The sequence below is a fragment of the Aspergillus tanneri genome (assembly GCF_003426965.1).
Source record: "Aspergillus tanneri strain NIH1004 chromosome Unknown AapTan_1_pilon_pilon_pilon, whole genome shotgun sequence".
Classification (NCBI taxonomy): Eukaryota; Fungi; Ascomycota; class Eurotiomycetes; order Eurotiales; family Aspergillaceae; genus Aspergillus; species Aspergillus tanneri.
Window position 1 is genome coordinate 3,740,078 of NW_022984628.1, and position 15,395 is coordinate 3,755,472.

Here is a 15,395-nt window from a genome sequence, read left to right on the forward strand (position 1 = left end):
CGACATGACTTTATTCTGCAGGAGGTATCTATATCGACAGACTACATTGATCATCAATCTTCTTCTCGTGCTAACTCTTACGCTAGAGCCCATCGTCTTGCCTCGTCCTTCAGATGGCCCAGGTTGCTGGATTAGAGGACGAAGCCATCAGACTCCAAGCATTGTCTACACTGCTACTGCGTCTACTTCCCCATTTCTCATACTCGATGATCTAGAGCCGGTGGCTCGATTAGAAATCCGACGGTTAACCGGGTTTCAGTGACGTTGAGATGGGTCTGATGGGGCATTTGCCATGGTTTTTCATCCCCAGAGTTGGTTCGCTGGAGAGTCAAGAGAATCTAGCGTGGCCTAGAAGAAAAAACAGAAGTGAGCCGCAGACTAGACAAAAAAACAAGGTGTTAAAAAAAAAAAAATTCAACAAACCACCAGGTTGAGAATCCTCATTCAACTGTGGTTGATTCGACGGTCGGAAACCAGAATCCTTAATCGACGCCTTTTCCGCAGTTTGCCACGGCCAACCTCCGCGGATTGACCTCACATCCCCACAAACCGGCCCCTGGTCTGAGGTCTCTAATTAGCAGTTGGACTTAGATCTGTACCATGGATCCTCTAAACGCTCCGCAGCGGGTGGAGATGATCTCCCAGGCAGTTAGATTCAAGGTTTGATACGCTCGGAACCCTGAATCCGATTGATGGGCAAGCAATGACCTTATGCTGGTGTCACCGCCGCCATGAGGAGGAAGATCATCGGCTGTCGGTTTTCTGGGGTACTGCAACGACATCAGGAGATCAGGAGATCTTTGACTCGGTGGCCGGATTTCGGAAATTTTTCTATATCTCCTACCGGGCTTCATTCTTCTATATTACGCATCCATCTCCCACGACTTCTTTTCCGACCATTCTCTGATATAAACTTGTGATACCTCTAACAAAGGCCACATATATTATTAAAAAAAACTCGGAAAACACATCCATAAAATTCACAATGGCACCAGTTGCTGTGTCTCCCGAAGCCCCCGTCTTCAACTCCAAACGTGACGGACAGGCTCTCGAGGAGCTGTCAGACGCCATTGACACTGTCAATGTGCTTAAGGGGACCATGAAGCAAGAGAAAGGTTTATACGATGAAACCGAATTCGACAAGGACAAAGACAAGACTCAGTTCCGTCAATATGAAGAAGCTTGCGACCGGGTCAAGAACTTCTATAAGGAACAGCACACCAAGCAAACGGTGGCGTACAACCTCAAGGCCCGAAACGAGTTCCACTCCAAGACGCGCGCAGAGATGACCGTCTGGGAAGCCATCGAGAAACTCAACACTCTCATCGACGAGTCCGACCCGGACACCAGCCTCTCCCAGATCGAACATCTCCTGCAATCCGCCGAAGCTATCCGCCGCGATGGCAAGCCCCGCTGGATGCAACTGACCGGTCTCATCCACGACCTGGGCAAGTTGCTCTACTTCTTCGGTGCCCAGGGCCAATGGGACGTAGTGGGGGATACCTTCCCCGTGGGCTTGGGGTTCGATGACCGGATCATCTACGGCACCGACTCGTTCAAGGATAACGAAGATTTTAACCATCCCATCTACAGCTCCAAATTCGGCATCTACAGTCCCGGCTGCGGCCTGGACAACGTGATGCTCTCCTGGGGCCACGATGAGTACCTTTACCACGTTGTGAAGGACCAGTCCACCCTCCCGGACGAGGCCCTGGCCATGATCCGTTACCACTCGTTCTACCCCTGGCACAACGCCGGCGCGTACCACGAACTCATGAACGACCATGACAAGGAGATGCTGAAAGCCGTGAAGGCTTTCAACCCGTATGATTTGTACAGTAAGAGTGACGACGTGCCAACCGTCGAGGAATTAAAAGTGAGCTTATTCATTTCTCCTCCGTTCTACCAAATAACCACAGAAACTAACTCGTTATACTACAGCCATACTACCTCGAACTAATTGATGAATTCTTCCCTAACAAGGTTATCAAGTGGTAGATAGATTTTGTACTCGATGCATAGAGATTGTACGGTTTTGCATTTACTCTGATCTGATGTATTTTTTTTTCTTTTTTTGTTTTTAGTTAACATGATGATAGCGATGATTTACGAACCGAGAAAACCCAACCAGGGAATCAAATACCATGGACTGCAGTTCACAATTGGTTATTCTTTCTATTCTATGTTATAAATCCAACTATGGTCTAGGTCTCTTACCTACTTCGTAAATTGCTTTTTATTCATCATATAGATTTGCACCGATGAACACAGCCATAGACCCTGCTTAGGATATAATGTAAGGTACCTACCGATAATAATACGGACGTATTATTCATTCTCAAGTTTGAAGTAGATCAAGGCTACGTGCACAGAAGGTTGTGATCGGGAACGTGTTCCCGAATCGGTGGACCGAACGGGGTATTCCGTAAACGGAACAAACATTGACCATGGAAGATGGGGTCTTTCAGTGAGAAGTGAATGTGCAATATTCGATGGTCAGAGGAATATATAGGCTGGATCTACCAGAAATCTATCATTGAGTGTATTGTAGATTCTAAAGGAACTATCGTAAACGTATGCTTCATGCTGACAGATATAACCAAGAGAATTAAAAGAAAACAAAGAAAAAAACAGTCGTAAGCACGTATCTATAGTCGGGATTTGTCCACACGCTCCCCCGACTCGTCAAAGAAGATCTTCTCCCCAGAAATGAGCGACTCTTGCAACGCCGCGCCAATGCGCACGGCTTGCACGGCTCCCTCCAGCTTCAAGGGGACGGGGGTGTTCTCCAGGCAAGCGGCGGTGAATTCATTGGCCTCGGTGACGAACGCATACTCGAACCGGTCGTAGTAGTGCTGGGGCACCTCACGACGGATACCGGCACTGTCGTAGATATTGACGAGGTTCAGGGCCGGCTGCGTGTTCACCGCCAGCTTACCTTGAGTCCCGATGATCTCAGTGGTGTCTTCCTGGCCCGCAGCCATCATGCGGGAAGCGTAGAAGTAGGCAATCTTGCCGCTGTAGAACTCCACCAACCCGACAGCATTATCGCGATCGTTGTGCTTTCGCAGATCGGGCTCCACGGCCGTAATACCCACGGCCGACACCGACTTGACCTTGCTGTCTTGTCCGAAGAACCAGAGGGCGAGGTCAATATCGTGGATCGAGCAGTCCACGAAGATCCCTCCGGAGAATTGGGCATAGGCGACGAAGAAGCCGCTCGGGTCGAGTTTGTCACATGTCTGACTGCGCATGACCGACGGAGTACCAATCATGCCGGCGGTCGTTTTGTTGAACGCATCCCGGTAAGAGGCATCGAAGCGACGGGAGAAGCCGCACATCACCTTAAGATGTGGCTTCTTGGCGGCAGCGTCGAGGACGGTTTGGGACTGTCCAACGTTTTGGTTAGCAGCCTGAGTAGATAAAAAAATGGACACCACATACAATCTCGACACTGGTCGACAGCGGCTTCTCACACAGGACGTTCTTGTCGGCCTCAATGGCCTTGATGGCTTGTTCGGCATGGACAGCAGTGGCGGAGGCAACAACAACGGCTTCCAAACCCTCATGCTTGAGCATGTCGTCGTAGTTCTTGTACAATTTAACCCCGTAAGGAACAAGGTGAATCTTGGCCCATTCCAGCTCCTCATCGTCGGGCGAGCTGGCCGCAACGAGGTCTGCAAGGGGAGTCCGCTGGAGAAAGTTCAAGGCATGACGTTTGCCCATGCGCCCGAGACCGGCACAGCCGATTTTCAACTTGGCGGCAGACATGTTGATGGGATGAGGAGAAGAGACGAGAGAGGACGAGATGTGGAAGGGAGTTAGGAACAGACCGGTGGGGAAGAAGCGATTGAGTTGAAGAATTCAGGAAGAACACTCAATTCAGTCGAGGACCGTCGGGAATTTATTTGGTCGGAGGACCCTCGAATGCAAAGTCGGTCAAGCTTCCGTACTTGGCGTCACATCCGGGGGGACGAACAGAACAAAGCACTCAAGGGAATCCTCGCCTAGCTCAGGATCTGTATCAGTGCGTCTCGCCGATCCATGTCCCGGATTCTTGATTCATCCGTACCTCCATTGCCATTCGGGCTCTTACTAAACGGTGTTCGCTGGAGCTTCGGCATCTCATGTGGAGACTTGGTTCTACCCCGGAATCCACCAGCTCCAGTTCCAGCAGTCGGAAAATGCTTTCCTGTGCAGACGAGACTCGTCCGCGTCCGGATATCAAGGTCTCGGCGGGCATCCGACTAATGATCTTGGACAATCCTGAGGGGAACACGCAGTAACATTTGTGCGATTTCCGACACTAGACAGATGCTGTGAGAAATGAGGAAAAGATAAAGGCACAAAGAAAAAGTTCCCCACACGGCAATTCGCTGCGCTTGCCGTTTTGGTCGAAACAGCAGGTGATTCCGGAGTGCCTTGCTGCCTGGCCAAATTGGGCAATTCTCCCCGGTTATCTAATCCATCCCCAGAATCACGTGCAGAGGTACATCTGATTTAGTCAAAAGTAAATGAAGCTTCCTATATGACTATCTATTATGGCTTCACTAGAAGCCCGGGATTTTAATTAGTCGAATGATTTTGTCTTGACAGTAAACATTCATATCAATCATCCACAGAACTACCTACTCAATAACAGTACTACATGAAACGGCTATGTAATCATGTACGATAGGAATGGAACAAGCTAACCCCGAAGCATCACATCCATCAAGACTCGCTCTCCGCCTTCTTCTGTGCCGCCTCCTTTCGCTGCTTCCTTTTCGCGGCCGTGTCCATCGGGTCCACAAAGCCCTCTCCCCTCATCCAGGCCAACGCCTTCCTCACCCCCTTCCCTTGAACAGCGGAGGGCCGGGCCTCCAAGATAGAGCCCATGAGAGCCCAGGTAAGCACCAGCACAAACAGATCTCCGCCATTCCAGCCTTTCCAGAGCCCTCGCTTGACTCCCGTCTTCCATGCCGAGTCCACTGCGGCTCGGAAGAAGTACAGAAACACAGTACGGCTGTTTCCGAGAAACGCGAACGGCACACCAGCCAGTGCACCGCTTAGGAAGAACCGCTTGGTGGGAAGGATGGAGCGTGGCAGGAGGGAGTTCCAGAGGCAGACGCTCCCCCACGCCGAACCAACCGAGGCCGAAATGATGGCCGTCAAGGTAATGATCCTCTTCGAAATGCCGTTGATCGAAGATATTGGGTGGGTAAGCAGGTCCTTAGATCTCAGGATTGACAACGCCAAAGACACCGTGGTGATGAACCTGGCCAGAGGGGGTACTGAGAGGAGCAGTTGGTGCAAGAACGTTGTGCCGCAACTGGGGCAGCTGGGATGTAGCAAAGCGCACGACAAACTCGAAGTAGACGGATGCGCGGGCCCAGTAATCGGAGAGATGGATTTGACAGCGGACGGTAAGGTGAAGGGGTCCGTCGGATGGAGAATAGGCGAAACGAAGGTTCTGGTTGATAGATAAAGTGTTAGACAAATAGCCCGTCGATACGACGTAGTGACCACGAGAGCCTGGTACAGGGAGCTTACGGCCATCGCAGATTAGAAATAGTGGCGAGCGAGTCCACTATAGCTTCTTTCTCGGGCCAAGGGAATTCAGCAGGCAAGGTTTCCGGCCGAGCATGAACGTAGGCTGGAGAGAGCTTCATAATAACATTTCCAAACCACTGTTGCCAGTCAGCACATGGTACCCAAAGGCCCAATGGAAGGGCAGTTCAAGGTCGAGAGGTTTAACCGACCTTGGGAGTAGTCTCGCGATCAAAGATAAACGCATGGAAAAGCTGTGCGCACGATATCGGCATCAGCAGCCAGCTTCCAAACCACGAGGGCCGGTCTTCCAGCCAGCCTTTCTCGTCGATCACGTTGAAAAGAAACTCCAAGCTCCGAGTAGTTGTATAAATAGCCGCCGTTCGTCGCAGCTGAGTTTGAGGGCAGATCCCTAGCGCAAATCCAGCCAAACTGGCCCCAACAGCGGGTGCATATCCCGAGGTCAGCGCCTTGGAAACACGCGGGTTCCTTGTGCGAAATGGCTCGGCCTCATCGGTGCGCAGGTTTGCGCGCAATCGGACAAAGAAGCGATAAAGGAAGCGATACAAAAGGAGAACTAGAGAGAGCGAGAGCGAGAGACGGAAGTTAGAGGAGCGGAAGAAAGAGATGCGAGCACCCTTTTCGGAACTATCAACAGAAACGGAGAAACTGTCAGCTCATGAAACCACCCTAATCAGTAACCAGTTAGTGTTATATCTCACCTCGAAGGCTCGCCCCGAAGTCTGCGAGCAACCAGGTCAACAAACTTCAGCAATGCCCCGGAGGTCAAAAACACGCGCACGGACGTACGTAGGGCCGCCTCGTTGTATCTGTTTTTTGATCGAACGATGGCCTCATATCTCGAAGGTGAAGGTAGCTTGGATTGCACTGAGAGAGGGGCGCGTTCGACAGCAAGTTGGTAGAGGGCCTTGTATTCCTTGGCACTGAGCGAAATGCGGAGAGCATTGCGAACAAACGGGTTGGCGTGGGAAGGGTCGGCAGTGGAGCTGGATGCCATGATGCCTGGGAGAAACCTTCAAATTAAAGATCCCAGATTTGTGGTCCAGGCAAGGACTCACATCATGCGAGGTTGGGAGGAGAGGAACAAAGAGGAAACGGGCAAGGGATCGAAGAGCTGGTGCCGTTGCCCGTGACCTCGGCTATTTACGCATCTTGATCTCATGTCACGGTATGGCAGATCTCCTCGTCTAATCTTATCTGACTCATATAGATAAGAATCATTGTATACAGCTAACATCCATCAATCTCTCTATAATAGATCGTTCAATGCTGTACACGTCACATAGGATCGATGCAGTGCTCAGGAACAACAAACCAGTAATACAGCAACGGGAATCAATAGATAAAAAAAATGAAGAAGGATAATTCTACAGCATTAAAACAAGGGGAAAGGTCAAACAGGACGTAAAGAATCAAGAATGAAACAGCGAAGAGAAAGGATCCCATTCCATGCAAAAACCCACGATTTGCGCCACCATAAGACTCCGGGAAGTCAAAGCCACCGAACAAAATACTGATCACCAGAAACTGCACCATCCAATCCAGTGCTGACATATGTTCTCAACGCTGGTTGCTTGAGCAAGGAGCTTATCAACCTGGTCGCTAATATTGAGTTCCTCATTGGGCTTGAAGTCCCGTCCAGTGAGTTTCTCCTTGACACGCGCAAGAACCTGTAACGCCCGTGCGTTCTGCGCTTCTCGAGCTTCATTGGGGATACCTTCCTGGGCGTCAAGAATGCCACCTTCAAGAATGGAAGGCCGACGGTGGCGGGAGAAATTGCTAGGCTGGACGCCTTGATCAACGTTGATGTTGGAAATGATTGACTGTCGGCGTTCTGAGGAGAATGGCATTCGATCAGGAGACTCACGGACTCCCAGGCGCCAATTAATCAAAGGATCATGAATGAACTGTAAAGGGATACATTAGTCTTGTAACCAAAGAGACCACGAAGATTTCTCAATTTACTTACTGCCTCCAAAACAGCCATCAATGAATCCTTGTTCTCTCTCAAGACCCGCATAACAGCCTCGCAGGTAATCCGGTAGCTTCCTTCAATATTGCTAACCTCCATGGCGAAAGTCAGCATACGGGTCAGCCGGAACGGCACTCTCTCCGGATATTTCTCCCGATGCATTGCAACCTCAAAACAGTCACCGAAATCGATGTGGACTACTCTCCCCGTAACTCGGTCCAGGAGGAGATTGGAAGGATGGCGATCACCCAGACCTAGGATATAGCCCACCATGGACATAACACCAAGGGACCGAGTATAGTTCGTCCGCCGCTCAAGCCAGGATTCCGAGCTCTTACTCTTGAGCCAAAGGACCCGGTACAAGTCTTTCCCGGTGGTGTTGTCCATAGCGTACCCGAACACCTCCACCTTTTGCATTAGAGTGAGATTGTCGTAATCTGGGGCCATCTGAAGCATGATGCGATGTTCGATATTCAACAATATGCGACGACTCTCTCGGTATTCCTTAATTAATGCGTGTAAGGTGTCACTGTTCGATACCCAGCCCAAGAGGCCAGAGCTCTGCGATAGTGGAATGGCCGGGAATCGCTGCACAGATAAATGGCGCTTGAAACTCTCGCCATCGTTGTCAAGAAGCGTGTTTACAAGGCCAAATAGCTGCATAACCCGTTCATCCTGTCTTATGTCTTCATGACCCTTGAGCGCATACATGTAAGAGTTTCCATCACTGCCTTTCAGTGTCATCCTGCGTGGTCGTTTCTTGGTTTGTAGGACGTGCAGTATAGGATCGAAACTGACAATTCGGATAATTGGCCGGCCACTCTGGTATGTGCCAGGGACAGCGAGATCCAAATCCACGCAATCTTTTAGTCTCGGTGAAACATACTTCAGGTCAAGTGTCGATAATTGCGGAAGTTGGCGACTGATTTTCCTGAAAACAGTGTAGTAGAGATCCCAGGCCTGATTAAGATCGCCAATCTCTTCGGTCTCACGGTATTGCAGGCAATAATGCTTCGCCTCGGCAAGATCACGCCCGAATGCCTGGGCGAAAGATACCTCGCGTAGTGTTTCAGCCCCCTTGTCCAACATCTCATGCAAAGGCGCAAGAGTTTGGAACATTCCATCAACATTATGATCCCCAAAGTAAAGCCGGGAGGCTTCTTCAAGACCTTCATGCCAAAGCTCGTGCCAAAGGACTGCAACACGGATTAATTCATGGCTCACAAGATCAGCTTGTTCGACTAATTTCGCACTATGTTGCCGCATGCTGTCCATGATGCTGCCAGCTGACTGCGACCGTCTAGCAATGGTGGACTTCATTGCCACAGTTAAAGGATATACTAGAGCCTGAGGATGAGCTTTGCCAACTTCGGCGAGCAGCCGATGGACAGCACTCCGAACTCGTACGTTCGGTTGATTAATCCGTGCTATGAGTTGAGGAGTAACCGCGAGCCATGTATCTATATTCACGGCTGTGAACCCTTCCGTAACTACAGTGCTGACATCCTGGTCGCCACCATAGGTAAACCAGAGAGTGAGCAACCTCAAAGTGTCCTGTAGAGAAGATGTCGACGACAATGAAATAGACCGTATGAAGCCGCGGATAGCAGGTATCACATGCTCTGTAACAATGTGCCCAGGTACCATGGCCGACGGCGCACCATCCCTGCTCGCTTGGCTAGCAATTGTCGTGACAACTTCAAAATTGGCCAGTGCCCACGAGTGCCAAGCCTTGTACGAATCCCGATTGTACTTGGTTGCCGCAGAATATGCATTGAGAACGTCGCGAACATTATCTGCATTCCAGTCGCCTCGCTGCAAAGCGGTCTGCCATTCCCCTAATCTAAGGTAGCTCTTGGCAAGGAGCTTCCTGAATTTTGCAACGTCTCCTATACGCTCACGGAGGCCCATGACATCTGTGTGGTTTGCATCAGGGATACCGTTCACACCATTGATTCCATTATGTTCACTTTGTGAAATCATGATTGCATTAAACCGCGTAAAGTCGTCAGTGAGATTGGCAGTAAACTCTTTCAACATTTGCAGAGCCTCGCGTTGTCGTCCAGTAGCCCAGCTAAACTTCAACCGAGCATAAGTGACCTCTGGAGGAGCGATAGCCCGGGTGCCATTGTTGTCAGAGACAACAGTTTCCAACGAAGAAAGCGACCGCTCCGCAAGACCCATCCGGTTTGATTTGCGGCATAGATTGGCGAATTTGATCCACATGTCGAGATTTTCTCGAGGTGAAGTAACAAGGGCTCTAACCTTGAGCATACGTTGCCAAACCTCGACGTTTTGCTGACAGCCAAGAAGTCGCTTGTTCCAGGTTTGGCGCATAGACTCCTGTTTTTCGGGATCGCCGATGTTTTGTTTGTAGGTAATGATTTCCTCTAGTTCCGCAAGCATCTGAACACGGACAACCACATTGTACGCTCGATTGTACGATTCTCCAAGTAGAGCTGAAAGCTCAGTATCCAGTCCGTTTCGCGCTTTTTCGATGTACATTGTGGCATCGTCAAATTGATTTCTGTGGATGGAGAGAATGGCTCCGAAGAACGATCTGTCTGGGGATTGTTCTTTCATGACCCCTAGGTAGGAATCCATTAATTCCCACTGACCCCGCCCCCAGGCTGCTGCTGCCGCTAGGGGAGCGATTGCTCTTCGATGTTCCAATGATGCTTGATTCCACTTCTCCTGAGCAAGATCGGACAGAACTTTCCACTCGCCAAGAGCATGTAGACACCGCATTTTACCCATAGTAACGCCAAAAGAATCGGGATCAATCTTTTCACGCCGTTTGTACGCAGCAAGAGCTTCCTCCCAGCGTTGGAGTTTCTCGAACCAGGTTTCTTTAAGCTCCACATCCCGATAAGCTTGAGCTTTTCGGAGAATCCCAATAGCGGCATCGGATTGCTGAAGCTGGTTGTTAATTGTGATCAGGGCCTCAACAGCCCCTGAATTTTGATCCTGTTCAAACTCTAATTCTTTATAATGAAGAGCTTTAGCAAATGCATGACACTTTGCGGCGTACTTGCCAAGGGTACGAATGTCAATCGGAAGGGCCTTGTCATCATGTTCCATAAATTCAGCAAGGTTAAGAAGGACTTGTAGGATCTCGGGAGGGATATTTGGTGAAGTGAGGGCCTTCTCAATTGACCGTACGAGTTCTTCTTGGTATTGATCGTATAGTTCAGTCCAGCAGGACACAAAGGCAGCATTAAAAAGGTCTCTTGACAGAGGTGGATAGAGCCCTGCCAGACTAGCGCAAGCACGCAGCGCTGGGGAAGGCGATTCCTTCAACAACTCCACACTAAACCGTCGTATCCACTCTTGCCAATCCTCACGTGTTGATTTTTGGGATGCATCCCAAGCGCTCTTCAAATGCTGCTGGTTAACAACCATCTTCTTTTGACCAATCTCAGCATAATTCGTATCGTCTGTCAAAGCCGCATAACTCTCATCTGGGTTGAGATCCTGCGGAAGTGGGTCCCCTTTCTGCAGCTTCGTTACTAGGATCTGGTAATTGACATGGTTGATCTGATGTTGCTTCAAAACCTTGTTCAGGAGGTTGATATAGTGGTTGAAATCTTGGCCTAACTGGAAAATAAGGGTACAGATGCAATCCATTGCGGCTTGTCGTAACAGGCGATCATTGCCTGCAACAACTCGGGACAAGGAATGGACCATCAAAGACGCAAAATCAGAGACATTAACCTGCCGCGACAGTTTCGCAAGGCTGTCGATTGCAGACTTCCGAATACTTTGCGGGTTTTGAGTCCTGTCAAAGAGACGCACAATAGATGGGACAATTAAATGCATGTATTCTTCGCCACTGGTGCCAAATATTAAAAAGGTATGGAGTATCCTCTCCGAAGGCTGTCGACGGGGCGTGCTATCGTTATCAAGCGTATCCAACATAGGAGGAATGAGGCCTGCAAGGTATTTCTTGAATTCACCTTCCAGAGACTTGGCAATGGCTTCCACGAGCGACAGGATAGTGGCCTGAACTTGATATGATGAATCCCAGAAATCACGAATTAGTTCGATTATCTCGGGCAAGAAGGCCCGTATGTGCTGTCTCACGATATTTACCATAATTGCCATTTGGTTGAAATACGACTCAAGACGACTAGGCGGCGAACCTCTGATTACTGTTATAAAGCCTGGAATTATTTGTCCCAGGAAGGGCACGCATTTCAAGCCCAGAGTCTTGAATATAATGACAATTGCTTCGATGACGGCCGAATGATGCTGGGCAAGGGAATTTTCTCGCAAAATGTTCTGCATCAAAGTGTTGATGACGACGGTTGGATAGTACTCTTCATTGGAAGGTGTGAGCCCCTGCATAATCAAAGCAACGTCCGAGACATTTTGGACTTCATTGATGTGGTGAACATCGGGAGCGCTCTCGCTTATCTGCTGGTATTTGTAAGGGTCTAGAGCACCAACTATTCCCAGCACCTTAATGGTCTCTTTGCGAAGAGACCCAGTCTGCTCCGTCTTGATAATATTGATAAGCACGGCAAGAAGATGGGGGTATTCAAGGTATGGATCAATGACATATCCACAGTTGCTGGCCAACTGGCCCAGAGTACGCAAAGCAGCCTCCCGTTTCGCGTGGGAGGAAAGATCCTGTAACGAGTCCAAGATGATAGGCATAAGCTGTGGCAAGTAGACTCTCATTTCATTTCCACCAACATTCGCAAGTTCACCAACAGCTTTCAGTGTAGTTGAAGCTACACCAGGGTTAGCGTCAGTCGCTTTCGGAAGCAACGTCGCCACCATAGGATCAACATAAGACCTAATAAGCTTCGTCGCATTGGAGACAAATAGACTGATAAGCTGAGCACTTTCTTCTTTCTGACGAGCCGTGCTTGCAAAGCCAAGACCAGTTAAAAGATTGACAAGTAATTTACGCAGGGGAGGGAAGACATAAGCTGGGTTGACGCTGGACAGGCGGCCAATAATGCAGATAGCGGCTTCTCGGACTGAAAATACCTCATCGTTGACTGCCAAAAATAAACAGCGAATATTCTCCGGCCTTGCAAGGTGACGGTCGAATTTGCGGTCCAACGACCACAACACTGTACGCCGTATTTCGGGGTCAGGGTCGCCAACACCAACTGTTAGTAGCTTGTCAATGACCTCACTAACGACTTGTATCGAATGGCTACTTGTCTGGTTGATAATCGGGTCGTGAACAAACAACTGGCAACATGTAAGTGCCGAGGCCTTCCTAATTTCTGGGTTGTCATTCTCAACATAGTTTATCGCGACGTCACGGACAAACTCGTTGAGGATATGTCCAGAGAAATCGAAGCTTCCCAGAGTGTGGAGTGCCAATGCAATTTCCGCATCAGAGTACAACTCTTGCGGGGCAAAGTCCTTTGCAAAGGATGGCATTGGAGGTAGCCTGGTTTCCGGACAGCCCAAAGGCCGAAACGGCGCTCCGTATAGAATTAAACTCAACATATCCAAAAGTTTCTCCTGGATCGTGGGTTTTATCGGTGGAATGTAATGTGCCATGTCAACAAGTGCCTGCGTCAATGACTCACTCAAACCGCAAGCAAATATCGGATCAAGCAAGGTCTCCATATACTTATTAAGCGCTTGCCCTACCGCCAGTGACAGCATGCTGATGCACTCAAACATTGGGGCTTCCTTGACAACAGCTCGATTTCGTCTGTTAGATGTCAGCGGACGCAGTACAAGTAGAAGAGGATTGGCTGGTTTCATCTCACGCTTTCAGGGCCAGTCCCTCCCGTATGTAAACGATGATCCCATCAAGATATTGAGCAATGGCGCCTCCAACAGCGTTGGCAATCTTTCCAATCGCTATGAAGGCTGAATCTCGTTCTTTCTCCCTTTTCAGCTGTGCTTGTAGGTAAATCATAAATCGGTGAAGGTAGATCTCTGTGAAGTCTACAGGAGCGTAGGAGGCGAGAATAGGAATCGTCAAGACGACCTGGGTACGAATTTTGGGGTCACGGTGGTCCTTCAGGCGAAGAACAATCTCACAGGCATTCCTGTAGTGCTCATTCATGAACATGGCACCTTTCAGGAGAAGCTCTTTTAGAACAAGAAGCGATCCATGTATCCAGTCGACATTATTGGATTTCAGGCCCAGAAGTGCCTCCTCGTATATCCTTGCAAACCACAGTTGCCGCACTTGCATATCTCTAGCAGCAATTATCTCGAAGCACTCACTGACTGCCTGGGCGGCAGTCTCCCGGATGGTCACTTTAGGGTCCCTGAGAGCAACCCAGATAAGCTCGAAAATCTGAGGAACAAAGCCATACAGAAGTGTCGGCGAGCCTTTGGCAAGTTCGCGAATAACCAGTACCGCGGCAAGACGTCTATTTTCCTGTCTTTCGGACTGAAGGCCTTCCAGAGCGGACTGTATCTCACTTTCGACCAGCTCCGCGGTGAGAGCTCCGCCCGGCTTAGCCAGACGGCCGAGTGCCTTGGCTGCACATACCAACACTGTATAGTCATTGCTTCGAAGGGCACTACGCAGATAACTAGCGAATCGAGTTGTCTTCTGAGCTGCATCGACACCTTCGAAATCTATCAAGAGATTAAGAGCCAGCAAACCACCTATCTTTTCGTGTGCGTCGCCGCCTGTAACAACGAGGTGCGCGATGCGTTGACTGATGCCATTGTAAAACTCAACGAACTTTTCCGGTGACAAATCTATAGAAGGGAATGCGTTAGAATTGCCTTGAATGCGGGTCATCACTGAAAGGTTACCTCTTGAAACTGCGAGGACATGATCGTAGAGCTCATAAGCAGCTCTTGCCCGCGTCTCCTCATTCTTGGACTTCAACTCGACAAAGAGTCTTTGGGTAACATCCGTGTAAGGACCTGATTGCGCCATTTTTGCGTAGCACACCCCAGGGTGGACATTTGAAGTCAGCCTCTAGGGCATGTACGATGACATGGAGGGAGCATAAGAGAGAGAGCAGTTGATGAGCGACAAAGATGATGCGGGAATCGTGCTGTGTAAGTCGTTCGGAGCGCACGACGGGGTTAGTGCACGGGCCAGGTCGGTTCACGCCTGGGGCATCCTCTCTTGGCGGACTGCATCATGTCATTGCTTGCATGGCTTGCGTCCTCTATTTACTACACCGACAGGTTGGTGGATTTTACTTCTGCAGCCGGCAGCTGGCTGGTTAGTATATCCTACCAATAGTCAAGTGGCATGTACAATTATTATCAATTGGCCTGGCTACTAGAAAAAAACAATGCAGCTATTTCGGTTACCTACCCAGTATGGAAGTTCTTGACTATGGAAAACAATCAGTCATTCTTGCTCCTGACATATAAGGGATCTAATTCCGTAGCGTCCTATTCCTCTCATACTAAGGAAGTCATGAGATCCATATGGCCATGATGTGAATCTCAGCCTTGCCAAGTACACACACAAAAGTCTCTCATGCATGTCTTAATTGCTGGATTGGGACATTCCATGCAGACAAGGCTGGTGTAAATTGTAGTCATCTAAATATTATGTACAAATACCTTTGATTGGGTGATATTTCTAGCCCACTATTCAAAAGAACCATCTTGAGGTTTTAATTAAATGACATTATTCAAATGGTAGGTATTGTCACGGTGTAGCAACGAATCATGAAGTCAAACAAGGCTTTGTGACCGGAAAACTGTCCATACTATCGCCTTTTGTCCTTACTTTTTGTCCCTGGTTCATTATATCTTGCCCGTCATGTGCAAGACCAGCTTCATGGGATTGCACTTGTATCACAACGTACGTCATCGACATATCCCCACCAATGCCGCCGGCAATCATAGCCGTGTCCAGCCCAATAACTAGCGATACATACCTTGGTGACTCAGAAAGGATCGAATTCCGGAC

General features: G+C 49.3%; 4 protein-coding genes across 4 annotated transcripts; 1 reads left to right on the forward strand and 3 right to left on the reverse strand.

Moving 5' to 3' along the window:
- Nucleotides 1-985: 985 nt before the first annotated feature.
- On the forward strand, nucleotides 986-1,998 carry ATNIH1004_003227 (inositol oxygenase; the record flags this gene model as incomplete). The annotated part of the gene is made up of 2 exons (XM_033567906.1): nucleotides 986-1,876; nucleotides 1,942-1,998. 2 exons carry the CDS (start codon nucleotides 986-988, stop codon nucleotides 1,996-1,998), a joined length of 948 nt encoding a protein of 315 aa, XP_033429901.1.
- Nucleotides 1,999-2,648: 650 nt separating this feature from the next.
- On the reverse strand, nucleotides 2,649-3,771 carry ATNIH1004_003228 (putative NAD binding Rossmann fold oxidoreductase; the record flags this gene model as incomplete). Its single annotated transcript, XM_033567907.1, has 2 exons — nucleotides 2,649-3,389; nucleotides 3,445-3,771. The coding sequence occupies 2 exons, from the start codon at nucleotides 3,769-3,771 to the stop codon at nucleotides 2,649-2,651; spliced, it is 1,068 nt and encodes a 355-aa protein (XP_033429902.1).
- Nucleotides 3,772-4,713: 942 nt separating this feature from the next.
- ATNIH1004_003229 (uncharacterized protein) lies at nucleotides 4,714-6,547 on the reverse strand (the record flags this gene model as incomplete). The annotated part of the gene is made up of 4 exons (XM_033567908.1): nucleotides 4,714-5,452; nucleotides 5,533-5,669; nucleotides 5,742-6,177; nucleotides 6,252-6,547. The coding sequence occupies 4 exons, from the start codon at nucleotides 6,545-6,547 to the stop codon at nucleotides 4,714-4,716; spliced, it is 1,608 nt and encodes a 535-aa protein (XP_033429903.1).
- Nucleotides 6,548-7,067: 520 nt separating this feature from the next.
- Nucleotides 7,068-14,399, reverse strand: tor (putative TOR pathway phosphatidylinositol 3-kinase TorA; the record flags this gene model as incomplete). The annotated part of the gene is made up of 4 exons (XM_033567909.1): nucleotides 7,068-7,457; nucleotides 7,520-13,205; nucleotides 13,264-14,215; nucleotides 14,273-14,399. 4 exons carry the CDS (start codon nucleotides 14,397-14,399, stop codon nucleotides 7,068-7,070), a joined length of 7,155 nt encoding a protein of 2,384 aa, XP_033429904.1.
- Between the last annotated feature and the right edge of the window lie 996 nt (nucleotides 14,400-15,395).